This window comes from Hippocampus comes, unplaced genomic scaffold (genome assembly GCF_001891065.2).
Source record: "Hippocampus comes isolate QL1 unplaced genomic scaffold, H_comes_QL1_v1.1 scaffold285, whole genome shotgun sequence".
Taxonomy (NCBI): Eukaryota; Metazoa; Chordata; class Actinopteri; order Syngnathiformes; family Syngnathidae; genus Hippocampus; species Hippocampus comes.
The window spans coordinates 542614-567397 of NW_017805073.1; the positions used below are offsets into that span (position 1 = coordinate 542614).

The 24784-nt window shown below is 46.5% G+C and overlaps 2 protein-coding genes across 3 annotated transcripts; both read left to right on the top strand.

Annotated features, from left to right (window-relative positions):
- Positions 1 to 301: 301 nt before the first annotated feature.
- On the top strand, positions 302 to 4962 carry LOC109512789 (zinc finger protein 345-like). 2 transcript variants are annotated; one of them, XM_019864785.1, is made up of 7 exons: positions 302 to 469; positions 1041 to 1243; positions 1734 to 1826; positions 1906 to 2001; positions 2341 to 2451; positions 2560 to 2680; positions 2767 to 4962. In XM_019864785.1, the coding sequence occupies exons 1-7, from the start codon at positions 457 to 459 to the stop codon at positions 4632 to 4634; spliced, it is 2505 nt and encodes an 834-aa protein (XP_019720344.1). In that variant the 5' UTR covers positions 302 to 456; the 3' UTR covers positions 4635 to 4962. The 2 variants fall into 2 exon arrangements, with proteins under 2 accessions (XP_019720344.1, XP_019720343.1); XM_019864784.1 differs by having other exon boundaries at positions 304 to 469; positions 2560 to 2689.
- Positions 4963 to 6820: 1858 nt separating this feature from the next.
- col6a1 (collagen, type VI, alpha 1) lies at positions 6821 to 24499 on the top strand. Its single transcript, XM_019864791.1, has 35 exons — positions 6821 to 7116; positions 7751 to 7880; positions 7968 to 8168; positions 8322 to 8481; positions 9105 to 9218; positions 9313 to 9333; positions 9427 to 9447; positions 9547 to 9591; positions 10342 to 10395; positions 10512 to 10556; positions 10712 to 10738; positions 10836 to 10862; positions 10993 to 11037; positions 11242 to 11295; positions 12272 to 12334; positions 12415 to 12477; positions 12567 to 12620; positions 12692 to 12727; positions 12806 to 12868; positions 13503 to 13565; positions 15166 to 15228; positions 15516 to 15578; positions 15673 to 15723; positions 15813 to 15848; positions 15932 to 15994; positions 18420 to 18485; positions 19927 to 19962; positions 20275 to 20311; positions 20546 to 20554; positions 20653 to 20786; positions 21084 to 21190; positions 21501 to 21687; positions 21771 to 21942; positions 22060 to 22089; positions 22717 to 24499. Exons 1-35 carry the CDS (start codon positions 7032 to 7034, stop codon positions 23319 to 23321), a joined length of 3030 nt encoding a protein of 1009 aa, XP_019720350.1. The 5' UTR covers positions 6821 to 7031; the 3' UTR covers positions 23322 to 24499.
- Positions 24500 to 24784: the final 285 nt, after the last annotated feature.

Consider the following 24784-nt stretch of genomic DNA (forward strand, 5'->3'; position numbering starts at 1 on the left):
TAGGCTCTTTGTTTTACGTGCAAGGTCTACTAAATGCCAGATTGTTTTAAAATAATTCATTGCATGCGATGGCTGTACATATGTGGTAAGAAATATCGGAGTGTTTGGGAAAAATGTAAACGACTCCCATTTTGTATTACTGCAAATTATTATAAAATTAAGCAAATCAGGATTGGTTGCGATGTCAGTTTTAGTCACTCTGCTGTATTTCCGGCGTTCGGGTGAGCGGTCGATGTAAATTCCGTGCAAGGTTTAAATCGGGCCGCCTTGTAAACCAAATCGAACGCCCTAACTACAGAGTGACGCAACTGAGCCAACTGACTTATGAAGAGCATGTTTCAGGAAGAAGTTGGCGCCCTTGCTACATAAGCTGTTAGCTTAAAGGCTAACTGGGAAAACAATGAAAATTCGTCCATGTAGAAATTTTGCCCTTCGTCGCAGTTGAAGAAATCGAAAATGAGTGACATGGGTATGCATTCGATAGATGAACTCGACGAATATGTACATACATTTTTTTATGTTTCAGAAAAAGCAAATGTGTACCATCGGCTCTACAGGCCTCGACTAATCCCTGGAGCGAGCCTTGTTTTGCTCACCAGTGGGTTAGCTTGCTGACATTAGCGGCCTTAGAGCTAGCACGTTGGTTCTTATTCGCTAACATCGTCGATATTTAATCGAACATATTTGTTGAAAACAAAGTGCAATTGTTGCGTATTTAGTGGCATCCTGATTAAATTGTAGCAAACCGCGAACGTCTGTTTTGCTACATTGGCTATGCCACAGGACAAACGGCGCTTTATACAAGCTGGAGTCACTAAATGCACGGTTAATGCCAGACGTGTGCGGTTTGTGCGGACTACATCGCACGCGAGACTTTCTTTTTCAGTTTTATTTTGGTTTGGATATACCATGGATCTCCAATTGATAAACGCTGAACGGACCCATTGTCTCCAGTGAAAGTAGATGCCTTGCACATAGTAAAGTGATCAAGGTGGCCAGGTTGAATGATATTTTGCGCTTCCTACTGTGTGTTTGTGAAGAATTCAACGTTCCCCTGTCATCACTGGCCCTCCTGGTGCCACCACTGAGGCTGATGTCAGCGGTGATGTGGGAAGTGGTTCGCCAGAGGAACATTAAGCATTATGGGAAGCTGGAGGAGTTCGTAACCATGGTGACAGATGCTGTTCCCGAGCTCATGAGTAAAAGAGAGGGCAGACTTTTGTCACTCGGCCTGAGGGCCAGGGTAAGTGAAAACCACTCCACGTGATCACTTGTTGTGACATTGAGGAAGGGAATAGATGAAAAGAGTTGATGAAGCGGCTGAACTAAAGACCATGGTTAACCTGCCTGGAATTGACACCGTTCCTAATAAACTATGAAAGGCTTGTCAAATGTTTCTCACTGCTGCACCCAAGAGGCAGTTGACTGTATTTTCCCTTGGTGGTGAAAAGTAAATCTCGGAGGTTGGTTCATTTGTCGTTTTGTGGTCTTCTTCTGTTGTCAGATTACATCACTGGACGATGTTGTATGTTTGATTAGTCGTTAGGTTACTGTAAAAAAAAAAAAAAAACTAACTTTGCAATGCGTGACCGACGTGGGTGGTTCCACTACGCCCAAAAAGTTAGCGATATTACTCTGGGCCTGTGCTGTATTGTGTTCTTATTCACGCTCATGTAAATATAGCCTGCCTGTGTGAAACTGGTGTGATCCACTTCTTGTACCATTTCCACCAGACCACTCTTGAATTGTTACATTCTGAGCATCCGGACGATCTTAAAGCTGTGGAAACTCACCTCAACAGAATCCGATCATCTTGCATTGAAGAGGTGAGCGATGTCAGTGTCATGCTTTCCGAGAGAGTGTGACATGCCATCGCTTACTGCCATTCTGTGTTCTGATGTCTAGACAAATGATCCTGCAATTGAAGCACCAGAGGCCAACTTTATGAAGCTGGTTCAAGGCCTGATTGAAGATACCGACGGCAGGGAACATTTCCTCAAGGTAGATCGGACCGCATTGTTTCTATACATTTACACGTGAAGACCAGTGTTGTTAAATGTTTGCATTTATAGAAATTGACCAGATATTGACCTACATGTCATCATTACAGTGTGTGTGTTGATCCTTAATCTTAAGTTTGAATTTTTTTTTTTAATTATCCTGATAGTGATTTTTAAAAATATGGACATGAGAGGTGCACACAAATCAAGGACAACCATCATTCATACTTTGGCATCATGTTCTCACCTGACGACACAAGTGATTTCCTTCAACGTATCGTCCAATTTTTCCAGTTTTTCGAGCGTCACGGTGGCAACCTTTCATTCTCTGACCACACAGAACGTGTTCCCAGTGGAGTACGGCCCTGATTTCGACACAGCGCTGGAGACGCTTGTTTGCGAATTCTTCACCAGGCTCGAGGAGCTGCTGCCAATCCCAGATTTCAAGCAGGTGCGCCATTAAAAATGACCAAAGTGTCCTCGTCCCCCTTGAAAGTTGCTCTGTAAGTTTGAAGTTGTTCTTCTTCCGTTGAAATAATGTCTTTTTTTTTTTTTTTAGACCGCGTCTTGGCTTAATGCCTCCCCCTCTGTCCTCGAGGAGTACATCCAGTGTGTGTCAACTGGAGAAGACCTCAAATTTCTCCTCCAAAGCAAAGAATGTCATGGAAAATTGGCAAAAAGTACTGTTGGTATGGTCTCTGCATATTCTCAGTAAATGTTGCGTGTTGTGCAAGAGAGTGATCCCAGCCATTTTGCCCACACGCAGCTCCTTTTCACTCGGACGATCTCCTCATCCCGTCCTTGTCGCTGCCCCCCTCTTTGGAAGTGGCCATCGCCTCCCACCCGAGCGCCTGTGACGATGACCACAACGTTCCCCAGATCGTCATGTTTGACGAAGAACTGTCCACGAACCCTTCCACGTCGACCGACTTTGCCGACTCTCCGAAAAGAACGGATCTGTCCTCGTCCCCTTGTCACAGACCGCAGGTGGCGACGCACAAATGTTCCGAATGCGGCAAATGCTTCAAGCATCATTCCGCGCTGGTGGAGCACCGGCGCGTCCACAGCGGCCAGCAACCTTACAACTGCTCCGAGTGCGGGAGGGCTTTCAGAACAGCCACTCTGCTGGCCGGCCACCGGCTGCGCAAATGCAAAAATGCGGCCTACCTGTGCATCAAATGCGGGAACAGCTTTCCCTCATCCCTGGACAAATTCCGACACCACTGCCCGAAACGAGGACGTAACTACGATTGCGGGCACTGCCGAAAGACATTCCAAAAGTCGAGCAGCCTGAAGGAACACCTCCTCACTCACGTTCCGAGCCGCCTGTTCAAGTGCAGCCATTGCGGCGAAGGGTTCTCCGGCATCGGTGATCTGAAGTATCACCAGCAGGTGGATCACGACAAACCGTACCAGTGCAAACAGTGTGGCAAGAGCTTCATCTCCTCCAAGTGTTTGGTGAAGCATCAGCAGCGCCACGACGAAGTCGGCGCGATGGAGGCCTCCAAATTGCTGGGTGGAGGCAAGCGCAAGAAATGCGGCGCGGCTCATCGGATTTCCTCTTTGCCCTCGAGGAAACTGGCCGTCAAATCCGCCTACCCTCGGGGGCGAGTCGCCCACAACTGCCCGCTGTGCGGAAGGAGTTTCAAGTACCGCTTTGAGTTTCTCGAGCATCAGCGGTTCCACACGGCCGTCAAGCCGTACAAATGCTCCCAGTGCGGCAAAGCCTTCCGCACCGAGGCCCACCTGTCTGGCCACCGGAAAAGGAAGTGCAAGAACGCCGCCCACATCTGCACCAAGTGCGGCTGTCAGTTCAGGTCCATGCACGAATGCGTCCGGCACCAGTGCGTGCAGCTGCTGACCAAATACGAGTGCTCGCACTGCGGCAAGACCTTCAAGATGGCCCACCTGCTGAGGAACCATCAGATGACTGAACATCAGCTCCCCTACAGCCCCAACCATCGCTTCAGGTGCCGCTACTGCGACGAGACCTTCCCCGGGATCAGCGAGCTCAAGTATCATCAACGGGTCGACCACGAGAAACCCTACCAGTGCCGGGAGTGCGGCAAATGCTTCTTGTCGGAAAAGTGCTTGTCCAATCATGAGCTGCGCCACAACGACGACAGGCCGGAGAGCTGCCCGGTCTGCGGCCGCGGCTTCCGAAACCGCTACGACTTGAAGCAGCACATGCGCACACATACGGGCGAGCGTCCCTACCAATGCACGCACTGCTCGCAGTGCTTCTCCACGGCCGGCGGCCTGAGGAGCCACACGCGGGTTCACACCGGCGAGAAGCCTCACGTGTGCCCGGATTGCGGCAAGGCCTTCTCGCAGATGGGCGCCATGCGCACCCACAGGCTCACCCACACCGGCGAGAGGCCCTTCAAGTGCACGGTGTGCGGCAAAGGCTTCACCATGGCGCACAAGGTGACGGTGCACATGCGCGTCCACACCGGCGAACGGCCCTACGTGTGCTCTCAGTGCGGAAAGGCCTTCTCGGACGGAAGCGTGCTCAAGCAACACATGCTCAACCACTCGGGGGTGCGACCTTTCCACTGTCAGATCTGTCCCAAGACGTACACCTGTCTAAACCACCTGAGGAGGCACCTCAAAAGTCACTCGGCCGTGAACTGACATGGAGCGGTACCCGCGCAAGGCAAAAAGGTGAAGTGTTACTCTGCAAAGTCATCAATATTTGCAATCGTGTAACCCCTCCCACCCCCAAATTTCGTCCAAAGGACTGCATCTTTTTTTTTTCCTTTTTTTTTTTTTTTTGTCAAGCACGTTTGAAATGACTGCGCTACTAAACCCCAAAGTCTCCATTTTGAAGGACAAGTATTGATTGACATTGGGTTCCGTAACCTTTCCTGAAAGGCAACAATGTCAAGTCAGCAACTGTCTCTTTCTACCCTTTATGGTTTTCTGAGTTTGACAAGTTCAAATTAAATGACATTGGTTACAATGTGGTGTGAATTTGCTGTCCTTCGGAGAAAGAAAAAAAAAGATTGTTTTTTTTCTCATGGGTAAACTAGATGGCAGCAACCTCATTTGTGTGCAGCTGTTTTACACCAGCTGCAAACAGGAAGAGCAGACTGTTTATCCTTGAATGACTTGCTTGTTTTGAAGTATTCACTGATAGACACGAGGAGACGACTGCTTGGTGGGGTGCTGATACTGTGCAGGTTCATCTGGCCCATTTCCTGTCATTTTCATTTACTTGGCACGCATCAGTATCTTGATCGTGCTGCAATTTCCTGCAGTTCCGACTGGCGCCTTGTGGCATCTGCGAGCAGAGTAAACTCTCGGGATGACCAATCACTTTTTGTTATTCGTGCATTGACTCACATGAAAACGAAGCCTTTGCTGGAATTATATCCCAGTTGTGGTGATTAATCTCTTCCAGATGTGGCCTTTTTTTTTTTTGTAAGGTTCCCCCCTTCCCCTCATTTCTTTGATGTAAATGTTCCACAGAGCGATATTTACTTTGGAATCATTTCTTCATCATCATTTTCTAACTTAAACACTGTTTATAATAAAAGCAGGTCTGTGTTCAGCCCATCATGCTCAGTTTCTCTCGCCCTCTGACTCAGATTTGCTACTAGTCCTGCCTACTTAACGTCGAGTTTGTGGAAACTCATTTTCTTTGCCAAATATGCTGGCCAGACGCGACTATTCATTGCATGTCGGCCTCCATGTGCTTCGAGGGTGCACCATGTTCTTCGTTCCCATGGGGTGATGATGATAACATGAGTGAGCTCATTGTGTGATCTTAAAACTGTCTGTCGCCCTCATGTTTGTAAAGAAGTTAAAAAAAAGTGCACACCTTCCTCCCTTGGAGCACAAATTCTTATATAACTGAAAACAAAGCCAACTTCCAATTTCCTTCTTAAAATGGAGTTTGATGTGGATTCGAGAGAAATCCAATACGGAGACATCCCGAAACACAGGCTTCACCATTTAAACAGGCTGCCATGAGACTAAACTGATTTATGATGAGGACTGGCTCGTAAACACAGATCATTACCAGATGTCTCTCTCCCCGCGCCCACCCCAACCCATCTTCCCTGCTCCCGCCGTGCATCTGCTCACTGTGAGCAACGGCGTCTCCAAGAAAAGTGAGCTCAGTGGAAAAAGTGAGTGCAGAACAGTCCCACCACACGTATGTCCACAGCAACCATGAAACATCCAGCCCACTCATCACCTGGCCAAGTGAAGCCTTCCACGTTTTCCGCTCTTCCAGAGGAGTGAACGTGCGGCCCCTCGAAAGGCTCCTTCTCCAAGTTATGTCCACAATGTCCGCTAGATGGCACTGTGTTTCTTCCTGCTGCGCTGGTTGAGAGGCGCCAAGAATTCCCTCCTCCCTTTGCATCTCCCCATTTTCTCTCTGAAAGTTCATATCTGGTCTGGAAAGTTGAACCAGATGTATTCACGCAGGGAACTTTTGACAAAAGTAAAAAGTAGCCCCAAAGTTTGTATTCAATTCGTCGTTTGCGACACAAATGACGCCACCGCCCATCAATGTCGTGATTTTCAATGACAAATGATTTCGTACAGCCATCCTTTGTTAAATGTTAGACATGGTTTTATTTATTCAAGTCCTAAAAATCAAAGATTCGAGTGAACGTTTCGTTCTAAAAAAAGTGGGTGGGGGACAAACGGTTTGAGGGCGCTGGCAGGTTTTGTTGTCTGCATCGGGTTTTTCGTACGTCCATAATTCTCTCGACCGGCCTTATATGGAAGCAGCTACATCTGAGATTTTGTGTAAACTTTGAGTCTATGCGCGTTCTCGCTAAACGTGGCTCTCGTGCACTGAAAAAAAGGGCACGTGCACGCCCCCTCTTCTCTCGTCGCGCGCGTCCTCCTCCTCTGCGCGCTCTGGCTCTCGCCTGGACGAACTGCGGCGGGGCGGTGGAACTCCAAAGGTTTTGCCGAATTTAGTCAAACGGGAGCCGCCTTTGGGGATTCGGGCAGCGTTCGCGTTTGTTTCTTCTGGGGAATTATTTGTTTGACATAATATTTAGCAGTTCAGCCATGGAGACTTTGAGAGGGCTCCTTGTGCTGCTGTGCGTCCTCCTGGCCGGAGCGCAAACGCAGATCCAAAGACCCAGGTCCGCGGGTAAGTTTCAGATTCTTAATTTGTTCGAAGGAAGGCTGTGCTCCTCTACGTGCAACGAACTGTATCGCATATAAAGTCGTCTCTTCGTTTTGAAACATGACGTGTTGCATGCCGAAGTGACATTCCCGTAAGCGATGATCCAGATGTGCGCTGTTGCGTTCAAGAACGCTCACGAGTTCGATGGACAGGTCCAACGATATTAGATTCGACGCACATTAAAAATCTACAAGACTGAACGTGTGAACCTGAAGGCCTTTCAGTGCATGTTGGTGAATTTGAGCGCGCGATGAAGAGTTTAATGCACTTACTGACTGAGATTGGTGAAACCGAGAGAAGATGGCACTGCGGAATTGTTCCCATTTTGCGGTGTTCGTACAAGTGGTAGAGCCTCGTTGCTTATACTGCAGGCCTACAGGAGTCTGCTAACAGGCACCATGACACCCTTGGGTGTCATACCTGATGGAGGCCTGCAGTGCTGCACCAGGGGCCTCTTTTTTCATGCAATGCATGGACACGTTTTATGCAGCTTGCATTTTCTTTTTTTTTTTTTTTTTTTAATTTTGAGAGCACTTTGGGAGCACATGTGGTGCAGTGGTGTACATGATCATTGCCAATTTGTTTGTCGTGTGAACAGAATGTCCGGTTGACCTTTTCTTCGTATTGGATACATCTGAGAGTGTGGCCCTCCGGCAGAAGCCTCCCAACTTTTACATTGACCAGATCAAAGAATTCACCAAACGCTTCATCGATGAACTGCAGGACATGTAAGAACACGCGCAGGAACCGGAGCTTGAAATTTCTTTGGGTGCCCTGTCGAGGGACAGTCTCATCAATATCTTTGCTTCCCATAGGCGCCATCGATGCGATCGCTACCTGACATGGAACTCTGGGGCGCTGCACTACAGTGACGACGTCATCCTGGTGCGCGAACTGAGTGACATGAGCACCGATCGGCAGGCCCTGAAGAATGACATTGACACCATCAGATACATCGGCAAAGGGACCTACACGGACTGCGCCATCAAGAGGGGTCTTGCTGAGCTGCTCATTGCGTAATAATCACTCCTAAGAATAATACGGTGAACCAGGCCTATTTGGGTTTGGCACTGACCTATTCACTGTTGTTAGGGTTTTTTTGGAGGGCGACCTATCGTCGTGTTTTTTGCTGAAAAGCTCACCCGTTTACCCTCTTATGCTCTCCCCAGAGGTTCTCACTACCATGAGAACAAGTACATCGTGGTGGTGACTGACGGCCATCCCATTACCGGCTACAAGGAGCCATGCGGAGGTGTGCAGGAGGCTGCAAATGAAGCTAGGCTACATGGCGTCAAGGTGTTCGCCGTCGCCATCTCACCTGATCAGGAGGTACGTGCACCAGTTTTGATTGATTGTCAACCACTTCATTTGCATCATGTCTCATCATTCTTTGCCAGTGCTTCCACCTTTAATAATTGAGTCGGAAATTTACCATTAGTGGGAATGTGAGTGTAAAGTATTTTTATTATTTATTAATTTGGGGAGGGTCTGGTCAACAGCATTTTTTTGAGCAGAGATAGCATCACGTGTCCATCATTATTTTGACACCCATTTCAAGTGTCTCTGACTTTTTTCATGCACATCAGGTTTGTCAGACTTTATTTCTTGTTTTTAAGCGTGACCTACAAGTGTAAAACTGATTTTTGCCATGTTGTAATTTATAGCGATGACATTTCAGAAAAAAAAAATCCACCTGTTGATGAACCAGCTCCTTAATTCATAAATATTATAAAATATATTACTACTTTAGCCTGTGCATAATTATTGTTATGATATTCTTCTGATGCAAACCTGTTGTGAAATATAAATGAAGCGACAAAATCCACTCGTTTGTGTCCATCTCAGGGGGCGGCCATTTTGCCACTTGCTGTCATGCTCAGTTTGCGAATGTCATACAACTATCTAGTGTGAGATGGGCGTTAAAGATTTCCCGTTTGCGTTTGTCTTTTTAGGATACTCGACTATCCATCATCGCCACTGACCAGAACTACAGGCAGAACTTCACAGCCGCAGATGACTCCAGAGCCACCAAGATGGGAACCATCCGAACCATCATCGATATGATCGTATGTGTTGTCTTCCCTTTCATTCCTGTCGACTTTTTGTACTTCCCAGAATTTTATATTTGGGTTTTATTTACATTTTGTCTTCCTTTTTCAGACAAATGAGACCAAGGACGTGGTATGTCTGATCATCAGTTTTTGTTTCTCAAACTACAGTATAAATGGCGTAGTATTTATTTGACATGCTGTGTCTCTTCCCCCCCCCCCCCAGTGCTGCTCATTTGACTGCAATGTAAGTAGCCAGTGTGACACTTTCTGAAGATCTCCTCGCATATTTGCTGCTTCATTTTCAGTGCGCAATGTCCTCACCTGTCGTTTTGCTTTGCTACAGGCTCCAGGAGGCCCTAAAGGACCAGATGGAGACGCTGGCGGCATGGTACGATGATACAAGTTTGCGCACTAGGTTTATCAATGCGAAAAATGACTTTGACCCAGAAGAATGAATCTATGGCAAATTGTTAAAAAACATAAGTGTGCGGCATCCTTCTTTTGAATGACAGTCAAGTCAAGTCACATTTATTTCTACAGTCGTTAATCACAAATAGTCTCAAAGGGCTTCACAGGCCCACAGTTGAAAAGTATTCACGACATCGCCTGACCGTCATTCCCAGGAGGGCAATGAAAAACTCCCAAAACCCCATCTGGGGAAAAATGAGAAACCTTGAGAAGGGGCCGCAGATGGGAGAATCCCCCTTCCAGCATGACCGAGTTGCAATGGATGCCGAGTGGGGAACATTTGACACAATATTGGGATACAATGTTTGTTAGAATGATATCGTAGTCCTTTTAACAAGATGAAAAGGCTGCAGGGAGACGCCTTCAGAGAAGTAGGTCCTTCTCTGAACCTGGCCCAGTTGGTCAATGAAGAAATCTTCACAGCAGCGCCTCCGAGTGGTCCACCCAGCTCTTGTCCAGCCCAGTCGGTGCGAATCACGTCCTGAACGATCGGCGCAGAAGCCGTACAGTGACATCCAATTGGGTCATTATCACCTCGCCCCCTCTCCAGATCAGAGGGGGGTCGGAAACCAATTCCTGTTGGCTCGTATCGGGGTCATGCGATCGAACTTCCTCGTCAGGAGTCTCGCCGCAACATTTTGGATGATGTTCTTGTATGACCTTTCCACAGGGAGAAACGGGCAGACCCGGAATGCCAGGAGAGAAAGGAGACATCGGCGCAATGGTAGGTGACTTTTGCCATTCAGTCTTTCACTCTGCCATGACATCGTCTCCTCGGACTTGAGTAAGGATACTAATCGTCAACGTGACCAACTATCCATTCTTGCCGCCGTGTTACAGGGCAGCGTTGGAGATCCCGGTCCTGTTGGATACAGCGGAATGAAGGTAAAACCTCCACCAAGACCCGATTGACCCTCTTGGGTCATATTGGAATTTCATGCGGTGCACTTTCATGAAATAATTAAAAACCCACTCAAAGCAATACAAAATGTGAAAAATCAATTTGAATGTGTTACAACGTGTGCTTTTTCTCTTTGCAGGGAGACCGAGGTGGTCGAGGCGTGAAGGTATAAAGGAGTCGTCCAAATAAAATCCAAATACGATACACGTGCCGCGTAATTGTTGGGTTGGACACAACCGACTGATGTTTCGTGCTCTTTGCAGGGAGAAAGGGGACACAAAGGCTACAAGGTGAGTTTGATTTTCATACCCAGCCCTCTCTTCTCCACATATGTTTGTTCAATCTCTGCGAGCATCTGCTGTGTTCGATTGTTTGCCGGCTTGCTTCACATTCTCTTCTGTGTCTGCGCCTCATCAACAGGGTGACAAAGGTCTACGGGGAAATGATGGAATCGATGGACGCAAGGTGGGTTAGAAACAGTGCCGACCTGTGACCAATCTCAAAATAACATTCGGTATTTGATTACAACTGGATACTAAAAATGAGATGTGAGGAATTAAAAGAATGTAAGCAAACGAATGAGAGTCTTCATTTTTTGGGGGGGGGGGTGTGCTCAAGTGTTTACAATTTTCTTTCTATCATAACTTTACTTTGTTTTTCTCCTGTTAGGGTGAGGCTGGTTTCCCCGGCCTTTCTGGCTGCAAAGGATCTCCTGGATCAGATGTGAGTTCAAGATCTCAATCAACGTGTTGCGAGCGCTTGGGCAAGCCCAGTCGTCATCTTCCTTAACCTGCGGACCTTTGGTGCCGCCTGAGTCATTCCAACCAGTCCGGCATGCATCATATTTAGCCCAACTAATTTGGCCGCATGTAAATTCTTGAACAAAAACAAAACCCACAATTATACACACTGACCTGATACATGCAGAGCTTATTTTACACTCGTCCATAGATAATTTCAGATGTATCTGACTAGAAAGCAAAGCGTGGAGAGTCTCTGTCACTGTCAATGGGCCGATTGATGAGTGCCAATAGCCAGACATGTTTTGGGGGTTCAATAACAAAGAATACAAGACAGTATAGCCTCCTTTATATGGACCCTCAAAGCCTAATGCAGGCTTCTCATTTCAGCGTGTCGGTATATGCAGCTCTCAATGACTTCGTATGAGCCGAAAAGTCGCCAACCGTAATTTATTCTCACAATGGTCCTCCTGAGTCACGTTTGATGCATGTGCAGCCTTTCACGCTTTGCTGACACGAACAATCACTTTATAAGGGAAGTAGCTCATGAGATGTTTACGTAATCTTTTTTCACACTGATTGGCGCTGCAAACGCCCCCACTTGCCCGCAGTGTTTATTTATTTTTCTTTGTCTTAATTATCCAGGGTAACTTTATAAACTATGTATGCCAAGCACTGCTACCTGCCTGTGGCTAAGGCATGTTGTTTAGAAATTAGCCATTAGCTACAGTTGTTTGTTTTGTTGTTACTCCTTGAGCGGCCTTGACCACTATCGGGCTTCGAAACCTGGAGGGCCTCTGGCTCTTTAATCACCGCTAGGTTTACATTCTTGCTGTCGCTTTGTTTAAATTAAGCCATATAGACATATCGCACACAAACACACACACATGTGGATGCATGCTCGGATGCCGCAACGGTTCAGTGTTGTGGTTTCAGCTGTTGCTGTTTTTGCCTTCCAGGGTCTACAGGGTGAGCCTGGGCCAAAGGGAGACCCTGGTCCTTTTGGGCCTAAAGGAGAAAAAGTAAGAGATGATATTGTAACGTGAGTTATTCGGGTTTTGAACCGAACACGGTGGATTAAGTCGCCCGGTGCTTATTCCAGGGAGATAGTGGAAGAGATGGCGAACCGGGAAGACCTGGAAACTATGGGCCTTTAGGACCTCAGGTAAACCAACAGAGAGAGACCCCCCACACCCCCACCACCAAAACCGAGAGACGTAAAGTTCTGACATTATCACGTGCTTGCTGCGGCAGGGCGATCGCGGACCTCGTGGAGCTAACGGGGACAAAGGCGAGCGCGGTGATGATGTAAGTTTGATGGAAATATCCAACTTTGGTCCCAAACTGGTCGCCTTCATTTCACTTCCTGTGTGTTTCAGGGCGCGCCGGGACCGGACGGACCTCGTGGCGAGATCGTAAATAATGTTGATTCGGATTACTGCTATGTGGCTCCGTTGGGCAATAAAGTCTTCATGGTTGCTGATCTCTTATAGGGAGCAGTTGGAGAGAAGGGGGAGCAAGGTTCCCGTGGCAACCGAGGACCAAGAGGAGAGCCAGTAAGTGACGATGATGATGATGATGATGATGATGATGATTCGGACATGCAGTGGAACTCCTCAGCAGCGTCGTGAACAGACACCAACATTTGATTTCTTCCCCTTTACACTCTTTACAATGTGTGTATCGAACAGACTATTATGCTCATAGGCCAGAATACACAGCTGCACGTCGTGCCGAAAAAGAAAAAAAAAACACAGAAGTCAGAATTTGTCAGGCCCAACAGTTGGGGCTTTGGTGCCGTGCTCAAAGGCCAGGAAATGAACTGGCTCCAATAACTCATCTCGATGCTCTCTCTGCTTAACTGCACCCGTATTTCATTCCTCTTTTATTATTTTTGTACGCAGCAGCTAGGACAGACACGTTGGTCGCATTTTCCTATCTTAGGTCCTATTTTACTTCTGTCACTGTGCAACCAAAGAGGATGTACTGTATTATATACAAAAATATTGACTGAATTCCAAAATCCACAACCTTAACAGCTTTGCGACGAAGGTGATTCCACTTCAACGGAATTCCTCACCGTTCAACTTGTCTCGTGCTTTTTTTAAAAAGCTCGACTCCAGCTGCTTTATCGTCCATTATGACAAGCCCCCGTAAATTGTCTTTTACATTTGTTCTTTTCCTTGCCAGGGGGAGCCAGGACCCCGTGGAGAGCAGGGACGAGAGGGCTCGGCTGGCCCCAACGGAGACCCCGTGAGACCAACACGCACTCGCATACAATCATACGTACACTAGGGAAAACAGTGGCACACTGTTTTCAGCTTGTTGTTTGGTCCAGCAGCCCCATAAAACAGCCACTTTTCACTTAAGCCGCTTTTTATTTCCAATGCGCATGTGCGTTCAAGTTTCGCATTGGCGGGAGAGCACACTGGGATGGGACATTTCAAGAGTGTTGAACCTGGCCGCGGCCCCAGAGTGCTGCCCACTCACTCATGCATATGCTTTCCCCTCCCAGTTTGAGTGTTCAACCCCTCCCGGGAACATCGACGCTCATTCTTTCCCTTCTGACTCAGTTCTTCTCTCCATCTCCTGCAGCCAAAGCCTCAGTACGGTTCTTAATAAGGCTCCAGGCAGCGGATCAAAAATAATGCTTGACATGGATTACTTGCGGTAGCCACCATGATGTCAGAGCTTTCAATGAATCCTTTGTGCTCCTATTTTTTATTTTTTTCCTCATCAGAACTGACGGGAGTGTCAAGAACTACTGTTCAAAGTAGAGAGAAAGGACACGTTGGGTCACCCCTGTATAGCGCTATTTTAGGGACCGAGACACGCGGTCGCAAAGTACATGAAATTACACAATCCTTTTGGAATTATGAGTCATTAAAATACTAATATTGTCGAAATAATACCGTACGATGCAAGGTCGCCACTAGATTAGCTGTTTTAGTAACATTATGAATATTTGTTAGCACATACATACTTTGCCCCGCCCCTAGCATCCTAGCTAGCTAGCATTTCTACAGTAGTATGAAACAGTCAACTATTACAGAGGCACAGACAACTGAATAACGAATGTTGGGTAGCAACTTGCCTCTAAAACCTGAATGGAATGGATGTCATTGCTTACGCCCGCCTATTTCCTACATTTTAAAGTTGACCACGTCAAGCCGACTACTGTTCGAAAGTTAATTTAAGCAATAGCACTCCTCGCATGTCCCCCCATATTTAGTGGTGTGTATTTAGTCCTTACAGCCAAGTCGGGCTACATAAATCACTGCCTGCAGTCAAGTTTGGATTTTCTATGCCTAAAAGTGTAATATCGCAGCAATCCTTTCCAAAGTGGACCAAATGCTCATGGAGCAGCTGAGCCCAGCTGCTGGTTGACACCATTCCAAGTGTAATAACTAAATGAGCCTTCCTGAGAACTCACGATTTCCCACTCATGGTCATGGCACATCGCGGCCATCAATTCCACGACTGTATTTGAATCACTCTTGAGAAGCATTTCATCCATGTTCAGCTTCTCTGTTGTTACTTGAGGGTCAGCCAAAAGACTAAAGAGCAGAGTCACTTCTATTCTCCACAAACATGCAACTGGAATAATATCATCAATAAATCTGGATCGTATTATGGGAGTGGATACTTCCAGAAAGGCACGTAAAGGTCATTGTCGCTTTTTTTTTTTTAATGGAAGTGAAGCTGATAGCAACTCCTCAGTCCTAAACCAGAACAACTTGGAAAGCATCAATCGCTTCTGAAGTTTGAAGACATGTTAATCGAATTTTTAACAAACAAACAAACAAACAAACAAAAATCTGTTTCTGACTTTTTTGTTGTTTTTTTTTTGCAGGGTGAGCCTGGCAGGGATTGTTCCCCCGGATACAGAGGTGATGAAGGCCCCCCTGGACCAGAGGTCTGTCCCACTGTACAAAAATACACACATTCATAAACATCCTCCACCCCCCACACACACATACACACAGCAATTGATTGAGGCATTTGTGTTTGATATTGTTTTAGTATTATCGTGTGCTATTTAACCAGCCAATATTCTCCCAAACAAGAATAGCAGCTATATTTTGTGACTGTGAGCGCATGCACGCCCACAGAAGCGTCCTAAGTACATCCGAATGTTTTTTCATGAGCACGTCTTGTCATATTCCGTGCGTTTCCCATCTTGTGGTGCCTTGTTTCTCGCAGGGACCCAAAGGACCAAGAGGAATCAAAGGGTCTGCCGGAGACAGAGGCCCAATGGGAGGCAGGGTGAGTGAGGAAGATGTCTGCCAGCCTTTACAATATTTTGATGCCTGTGTGTTCATGTGTAAGACTCTGGAAATGTTCTTCTTGCCGTTGTCAGGGTGTGGACGGCGTACCAGGAAATGGTACTGCAGGTTGCCCAGGCTTCCAGGTGTGTACTTGTTGGGCTGCAAACGAATGTGTGACATTATGGCTCTTCAGTACACATATAGAATATTCATATTGAGATCTTCTTCTCAGGGTTATCCTGGCCCTCGCGGAGATGCTGGTGAACCTGTAAGTTTCATTTGACATTATTTTGGTCAAATTGCGAATGAAGCATTTCACTTGTGTAACCTCGCTTGTGACACCGCCATCAGGGCAGCAAAGGAACCCCCGGACCCAAAGGAGATGACGGAGAAGCCGGTGACCCGGGCCCTGATGTGAGTCTGTCGGCCTTGCTCCTCATTCTTCTTTTATTTCCAATCCGGTCGCCTGTCAGAGTGCTGTGAGCCACGCGATGCCACTTGCATATGGCATTTGACACCTTGGATTCTATAGAATCATACTTAGGGGGTTTTCATTCGCCGTCTTGACGGTTTTCTTTTGCGTTAGGCTGCAGCGTGTTCGTGTTTCTTTGTCCATGCATCTTGGTTGCACACTTTCCTTCTGGATTACAGCTGGAAATAATTTCTAATGTAGATCTGAACAGTTTGTGTGTTTGTGTGTGTGTGCGTGTGTGTGTGTGTGTGTGTGTGTGTCATTGGGTGAGGGAACTTTGAGCTGATGCAGCTGTGTATATGTCGTCGTCAAGGATACCAGGAAATGAGTGTGGAGGATGAAGGGGACTACATTACTCTTTGAGTGTGTGTGTGTGTGTGTGTGTGTGTGTGTGTGTGTGTGTGTGTGTGTGTGTGTGTGTGTGTGTGTGTGTGTGTGTGTGTAGCGTACGTCCATATAGCATGCCAGCCTTAAAACGTGAACCTCCAGTTGTACTTGTTCATGTTTACAGTGGAATTTCTGCACGTTGTAACTTTCCCTCAGCGCTCTGTCTGAGGTGTGTTGTCATTAGGACAGGTCACACACAAACCACACATTCTTGGATCGTTTGGGATTTACACTTGGAGATTAATTGAACTTCATGTTAAGATTTGGCATGTGCCTCACGTCCACAGCAAGATCAGGTCCAGGTTTTTGTATTTGTTTGCGTTTAATTATATGACGGTGGGCCGGTGTATGCAGCTGTGGATTAGATTACCGTCTCTCCTAATGAAGGCTAAACATGCATGAAGAACATAAAACGTGGTTTGCTCATTAAAAGAAAAAAAGTTGGCAGGAACGCAATCCGTTTATTGCACTTGGGGTTTGTAAAAAAAAAAAAAAATAAAAAAGTTTGCCTTGACACAAGCTTTCCTTTGTATAAATTGTACTCTGTAATTTAGTAATTTAGTTGTGTTTGTTTGAAGTTTCATAAACATAATTATGCCCCTAAATAATTGACTGAAATCTGGAGTCGGGTTATCTTATCTCAGCATAAATACAGGAAGGGAGAATGAAGCAGTCTCTTTAACCCTGCTTCATGATGCAACAAAAGGAGACGGCGAGCTACTGGAAGCGCAGATGTCTTCTTGACAGATTGATGAGCATTTGATCAACCGACTTTGCCAAATTTTCTGTTGTCCTCGATTCATAATGAAGTCCTTGTGGCTCACTCAAGACTGGGCCATATTATGTATTGTTGTGTATTACATTCTACATGTAACCATAGCCACCGGATTTTTTTTTTTTTTTTTTTCCCAGCGAATATTTGACTTTGAATCGGTTCCTTGTTTGCGGCATCCATACGCTGCTTTATACTGTACAATACGTGCTGACGGAAAACATCCGTCAGCCCTGCTTTAAAGGAGACATTGCTTCGGACAGAGTAGTCAGGCTGATGTACTCTGACCGTCCACTTCAGTGTGGACCCGGAGCTTCACTCAGCCTAGCTCCCAAGTCATGGGCGGTTAGCCTTAGTGGTTATGATGTCATTTCCTCATTACAGGAGAGCATAGAGTTCAGACGCTGTCCAAATTATCTTGCAACGTCACCAAAAGCAGAGTTGATTTCGTGTGATTTGTGCCTCCAGAGTGCCAGACCGCCCTTTCGCCAAAGCTACGTCGCTTTTCTGTCTGACGTGTTGGGCTGCAAATGAGGATTTATGATCAAATCGGAACGTGGCGTTGCACCGCATGTGCTGCTGCCTCTGTCGTTTTGTTCCATGTTACTCCAACGGTTGCATTTCTGTCACTGCGTATCGGTGTAAATTATACAATCAAATCTTTTCAAATGCGTTTCCAATCGTGGAAATTAGCCATTGAAACTCAATCTCGTGTTGCCAACGTTCCCCACAATCCCTTTTGAAGTGGAATCTGTGGGAACATCATTTCCTGAAATTGATTTAAGCGCCGTGGACGCCGCACTTCCTCAACCTTGGCCATCATCTCACTGAAATCAGCAATTACACAGGCAGTCTTTCTCTGCAGCTGCAGCGCTATGGCAGAAGATTGGCCACGGACAATGAGACCTGACCGAGGACTTAAGAGGCTTTAGGGAAAAACAGTGACATCACCTGTTGAAAACGTTTCACTATGACACCAACTGTTGGGAAAATGTGACAAGTGATGTTACGAGTGAGCGCAGGTTTACAAATACGACTTGCTGACTTAAAGGGCAACAAAAAGGAAGTCCGACTATTTAGTTTCCCTGCACGTTGGCTCCCACGTTTACGAAATCTGCCCTTTCTCTTTATATTTTGTCCTTTAAACCACGAAGGGTTAATTTAATGCAAATAAATAATTAAAACCCTTTGCTTTTCCTTTTTAACAGAACAGTCAGCCAGGACCTCCAGGATCAAAAGGGGCCAAAGGTCACAGGGGACCTGAAGGAAATGCGGTAAGTATGCCACAGTCCGAATTTTTTGCGCGAACAAGTTGAGACATTGAATAGTTTGCTCTCCTCACACGCACAATCGACCCTTCCTCACGTCATTAGGCCCCTCCCATACTCAAGCAGAGGGGTGACTCTGTGTGTGTGCGCACGCGGGTGTTTTTTTTTTTAAGGATATACAAAGAAAACAAAAGCCATATGTAATTCTTTTCAAAGTTGAAATGTTGAATGTATGTCATCAGCATCAGTAAGATGGGATTCTGTTGACATGAATGGAAAAGCAAATCTCTTCAGGTAGACAGCAGAAATGCACTTTGTTCATCTTTTTGAGCCTGATGTCAGAGAGTGCTAATTGTATTTAATTTTCCTCCCTTGCATGCTGCCAGATGATGGTGAATGCCAGGCAGGAAATACTTAAGATGTTGCAAGGCAGGCAGGAAACACTTAAGTCTGGTTCTACTTTGTTGTCAAAGGGCCCGTTTGAATTTTGCGTGTGGCCTCTGTCTGTCTCTGCATCCCAGCTTCACTGCTAGACCACTTAAAAAAAAAAAATTGTCATTTGGCTATGAATGTACGATTGGAGGCCTATGGCAAGCACAAGTATTGTCATCGGCCTTGCGTTCATTGCGGTGTTTTCTTTGCGGGCTCGCTTCAGTGACGCGCGGTGACCAAGTGAAGCGCAGCTCCTCTCACCGCTCTGCACGATATAAAACCACACGCAAAGACATACAGAAAATACCCACCCTCGTTTCAGTCATCTTAAATCGGAAAAACTGTGTAACACCCCCGCCTTTTCCCAACCAGACAATGTGAGGGCAAAAAAAAAAAAGGAATGTCTAAATATAACCATATGTTTGGATGCATGTTCCGCAAATAAAAGCCTCAAACTCCCAACGCCTGCTACTTTCCACACCGTCCAGGCTTCGCCGCTCCCGCCCGTCTGCCTCCCCTCCGATTTGCGTGTATTCAGCATATCCTCCAGACCCAGCATCATGTCTTCATGTGTGTGGACCCATTGTCTCTCATCTGTCCGTCTGTCTGTCTGTCTGTCTGAGTTCCTGTGCGCACACATGCAAGCAAGGAAGGGGAAAAAAAAAAAAAAAAAAAAAGCTCTTAAACCGAGTTTATCATCTGTTAAAAGAAAACAGATGTTTCATTTCTGCGGCCAAGTGAGAGAATAAAATGTCGTGGTGAGGGAACGATTGGAGGATTCGCATGTTGCTCAAGCATATCCCACAGTGCAATTTCAGTCGAATAGTGGTGGGTTTTCTGAAGAAACATCACCAGAGAGTGGTGGGTGGGGGAGAAAAAAAATGATGATTCCAGGAACTTATATTTTATTTAGATTTATAGCTGTCTACTTGATTTTTTTTTTTTACTCCAGTTGGCATCTATTAGAAAAATGACTGTCTCCCTGTCTCTATCACTATTTTTTTTTCTCTTCTAGGGACCTCCTGGGCCTCCCGGACCACCAGGAACTGATGTGAGTCTATTAAAAAAAAGAAAGATTGAATCTGATCCCATATGCTCGCCAAGAGAGGGACGTGATTCCCCATTAAGAGCGTTTGAGTTTTGCCGTTTGAATACGACACCCCTGCGTTCAGGCTCGAGCCACACGTCCAATTTCCTGAACACCAAAAAAAAATATCATGTTCATTCCCTCCACTTTTTTATTTATTTTATTTTTTTGTTAAAGTAACTTGAAAGGTTGCCTTGGCCGTGTTCAATAGTTATCTCATGCTATTTAGAGGAGTGCATTGCTGTACAGTAACGTGCACTCCGCCCTTCTTCTCAGGAATGTGAAATTCTGGATATCATCATGAAGCTGTGCTGTGAGTTGTATACTATAACATTGCTACACACAAACACACACGTGCATAAACACGGCCTTTGTGTATTTTAACCTCTGAGCCCTTTTCAACATACCGCTAATCAGTGCTAATGTGCAATCGAACCCAAGAGAGTTAAAATTGCAATTTTTTTTTTTCCTTTCCAATTCATGAACTAACTTTCTTCTATGATGTGTTTTTTTTCTCTGCTTTTTATTCGGGGTGGATTCGCCGCAGCTTGTTGCGGTAAGTGCATGCTGAAACTACAAACTCTTCACTCCGTGACGTGTCGTCCTACCACGTGGCTTGACAATGAAGTGTTGTGTGACTTTTTGTGTCATCAGAATGTAAATGCGCCGCTCTGGATTTGGCGTTCATTGTGGACAGCTCCGAGAGTATTGGTTCCACAAACTTTGCTCTCGCCAAGGACTTCATCATCACCGTTGTAGACAGATTGATTAAAGACCAGCAGGTCAAGGTAATGTCCTTCTCTCGTGTGTTTGTGTGCCTGAATGCTTCATAATGATCGGTATGTATTGTTTTGGGGGTCGCGGGGGCGTCGTCAAAGATGTGAAGGAATAAAACCATGAGAAAAAAAAAAAAGATTGCATCTCGGGTTTTAGAAAGGGATCTCATTTGTCTCTCCAAAGACTCGCTTCTTCCTGTTTGGATGCAATTAGTCAGGAAGGGGCTGGGAACTCGGCCATGCTGACAGAAGAAAACAAAATCGGAGGCATAACAAAACTGATAAAACAAGCTTGTTTTTCCTCCCCAGTTTGCAGGTAATGAGTCCAGGGTGAGCGTTGTGCAGTACAGTGGCGCAAAAGCCCAAGAAGTGGTCCAACTGGGCACCAACGTTGCTACCCTCACCGAGTTTAAACAGTTGGGTGACACACACACACACACACACACACACACACACACACACACACACACACACACACACACACACACACACATTCAATCTTAAAACAAACCAAAGAACAAAATTAATTCTCCACTTGGACAAAACGCTGGAGTCTTAGCCCCCCCGTGTTGCAGAAAGAACAGAAAATGGCTGCAGAACAACCCTCATTTGGTTAATTTGTCTGGAATTGGGAATAAAATCAAATCGTCTTCTCTAATTGGTGCTCACGTTGGCCCGTGTTAGCCCATCACTTGTGTGTTCTTAAATGGGCGTATTTGTGCGCAGGGCCGTGAAAGACCTCAACTGGCTGGCTGAGGCCACTTACACCGGCGAGGCCCTGAATTTCGCTCTGGAAAACACCATCAAGCTGATGAGGCAGGAGAACCGCGTGGTTCTGGTTCTCACCGACGGACGCTCTGACATTCTCAGGGACAGGGTTCCTCTCAATGTTCTCTGCGGCAAAAACATCAGGGTAAGGAACACCGAGTGCGGTGCAGCCCGAGTAACCTCGTGCCGGTGAAAATTAACCGGGACAACGAATCCGTTGGCCTCCAGGTGGGAGGTTTGGGCGTGAAGGACTACTCGGGCCGTCAGCCCAATCAGGAGCAGCTTGGAGATCTGGTGTGCAAGAGTGATCCCAAGCCAGGATTTTCCTTCGTCCTGGACAACTTTGCCGAGCTTCTCGATGACTCCTTCTTGCAGAACCTCACATCCAGAATCTGCCAAGGTATTTTAATTGGAGAGCACATGCAAACACAGACCCCCCCCCCTAATAAAACATACATTTTTATTTAGTTCTCAGTTGTGAGTAAACTGACCTAGAATGTGTCGTTTTCACCTCCAGATAAGAAGTGCCCGGACTACAAGTGCCCAAGTAAGTCTGTTTTGTTTTTTTTTTTCAAGAACAATTTTACCAATTTTGCAATCGCTTTCAAAACGCGCATAATACGGAGACAGTCACGGATGGCGTCGCGGTACACCGGCCTGACTTGTGCGCGGGCAAGGTGGGTTTTCTTCCTGCTCGTTGCCGGTGTGAATGAGAGTCTGAATGATTATCAGTGGCTCGATGTGCCCTGCGACTGACTTGCGACCATTTCGGGATGTAGTCCAAATTTCCCCCCAAGTCGGCTAGGATAGCAGCAGCTCCTACACCCGGCGACCCTGAACACGGAAAGCAGCGTAGAGAATGGACGAATGGTGGACATGTTGTCTCCCAGCTGAAATGCCAAAGAGAATTGAAGGACTTTAATATCCGAGTACTCAGATGCTGTCCAGATATCGCATTCAAACAACATTGAAAATGCCCCCCCCCCCACCCCGAAGAATTATAGTAATAGAGCTGAAAAGATACTTCATTTCAAGCTCTCGTCAAAATAATGGACGAGGTCTTTGCGAGTACTGTCGGTCCAGATTCGGACCGAGGTCTGCCTCCGGTCTAGACAGCGCACCGTGGTGATCATCATCACCCTCCTATTCATTCGGTCTCTCGTACGTGTTGCAGTCTCCTTCTCTCAAAGTCACGACATCCTGCTGATGATGGACAGCTCAGCTAGTGTGGGCCAGAAGAACTTTGACACAAGTAAAACCTTCGTACACCGTTTGGTCGATCGCTTCCTGAGCGCCCAGAAGGAGAGGGGCGTGAACGTGCGAGTGGCCGTCGGCCAGTACAGCCGCGGCGCCCGCATGGAGCAAGGCCTGACCACAAACGCGACCCTGCTGTCCCATCGTATCAACGAGATGGCGTTCCAGAACGACGGCACCAACGTCTTAGAGGCCATGGACTTTGCCATCAAGTCGCTCCCGAGCCGCGGCGACGCCAGCGGCGACAGGAAGAAGGTGATCCTGTTCTCAGACGGAAGGTCTCAGGCCGTCACCGAGGCCGTGCTGGAGAAGCGCGTCCGCGAGCTGGCGGACGCCGGGTTGGAGCTCTTCGTCATCGCGGTGGGCAGCCAAGTCAACGAGGTCAACCTGCGTACGCTGGTGAGCAGGGGACAGCGTGGCGACATCAACTACGCTCAGCGCCACCTCTTCCGCGTGGCAGACTACCCGTCGCTGCTCCGCGGAGTCTTCCACCAAACCGTCTCCCGAAGAGTGTCCATGCCCTGAGTGCAGGCAGGGCCCAGAATAGCAGGACTGACAACCCTTTCAATTTTTAGTCCCATTATGAATAGTCAGTCTCATTTACCATACACTGTTTTGTTTTGGTTTTTTTGGAATTTTTTTTTTGTAAAGAATGTCACAAAGCAAATGATGATTGTTTTTGAGAGGAATCTCAAATGTAGACCACCATGGGGCTGCATCATGGGGTTGGATCATTAGACCATAACAGCAATGATAACTTCAAGTTGGATTTTCAGATGTAGGGAAATTGTTACTTGTGAGGCATTTTAATCCGAGTCATCCTACCGCCATTGAAGAAGTTTGGCCTTGGTTTTGATAAAAATCATTAAAAACGTGCTAAAATGTAAAAAAAAAAAAATCACAATTCTGTCTGCATATCTGCTTCTAAATTATAGTCATCTATCCTGATGTCCATTGAAAACATGCCCACGATTTAGCATTTTGAGTACTGAAAATGTCATGCCGTAATTGTGCAAATTACAAAATGAAACTCATTCTTGAGCTGAATAATGAAAATGACTTCAAGCGTGCATTGGATTAACCGAAGCGGAAAACGGAAGGTGACATCACACGGCCTCCGAAACCAAACCTATCGGCGCTTCACCTGTGACTAACGGCAACAGCTGGGCGCCACATGTACCATCGTGCCCTAAGCGCCTCTGTCTGTCCCCATCGGTACGTTCGAAATGTAAATGCATGTGTCCAGGTGCTTTCTTTATACTCGTAGCCTTGGATGATTGTTCCATAAACAATTCCGCCCGGCCCACCGGTTCAGATGACAGAATGACACAAACCTGCTGTATAATTTCTGCGCAGCTTGAGATGACTCTGTCAAACACACACATAAGCACTCCTTCATATTTCATTAGTGAGCTAGAAAAACATCTGCCATGTTTGAAGGCTGGAAAAGAAGTTAACGCCCCCGACCCTGCCCTCCCACGAAGCCACCCACTGAGGAGAAACCCTTAAAAAAAAAGTGTCCGTCACCTTTCATGTTATTGCCAACGGGTGGCACCGAGTCACTGTACAGTTGTCATTCCCTGTGGTGCTATTAGTCTGTGTGTCAGCCTTTACACGTGTCAAGAAGATTATTCATTGAGGATCAACAACCTCAGGAATGTCCAAAGTGCTTCTTCAATAAAGGTTGCTACACAAAAAAAAAATAAACATCTCTGCTCACTCTTATTTACGCGCATGGATACACGCAAACCTGCGTTTGTAATCCATTCCGATTCTTCTTCGGCACACAAAAAAAAAAACGTCTCTTCTCACTCTTATTTACGCGCATGGATACACGCGAACCTGCGTTTGTAATCCATTCCGATTCTTCTTCGGAGCCTCCAAAGCAGTGGTTCTTAATCTGGGTTCGATTGACCGAACCCCAGGGGTTCGGTGAATCAGTCTCAGGGGTTCGACAGAGCCAATTAGTTATGACACGCCCGCTTGGC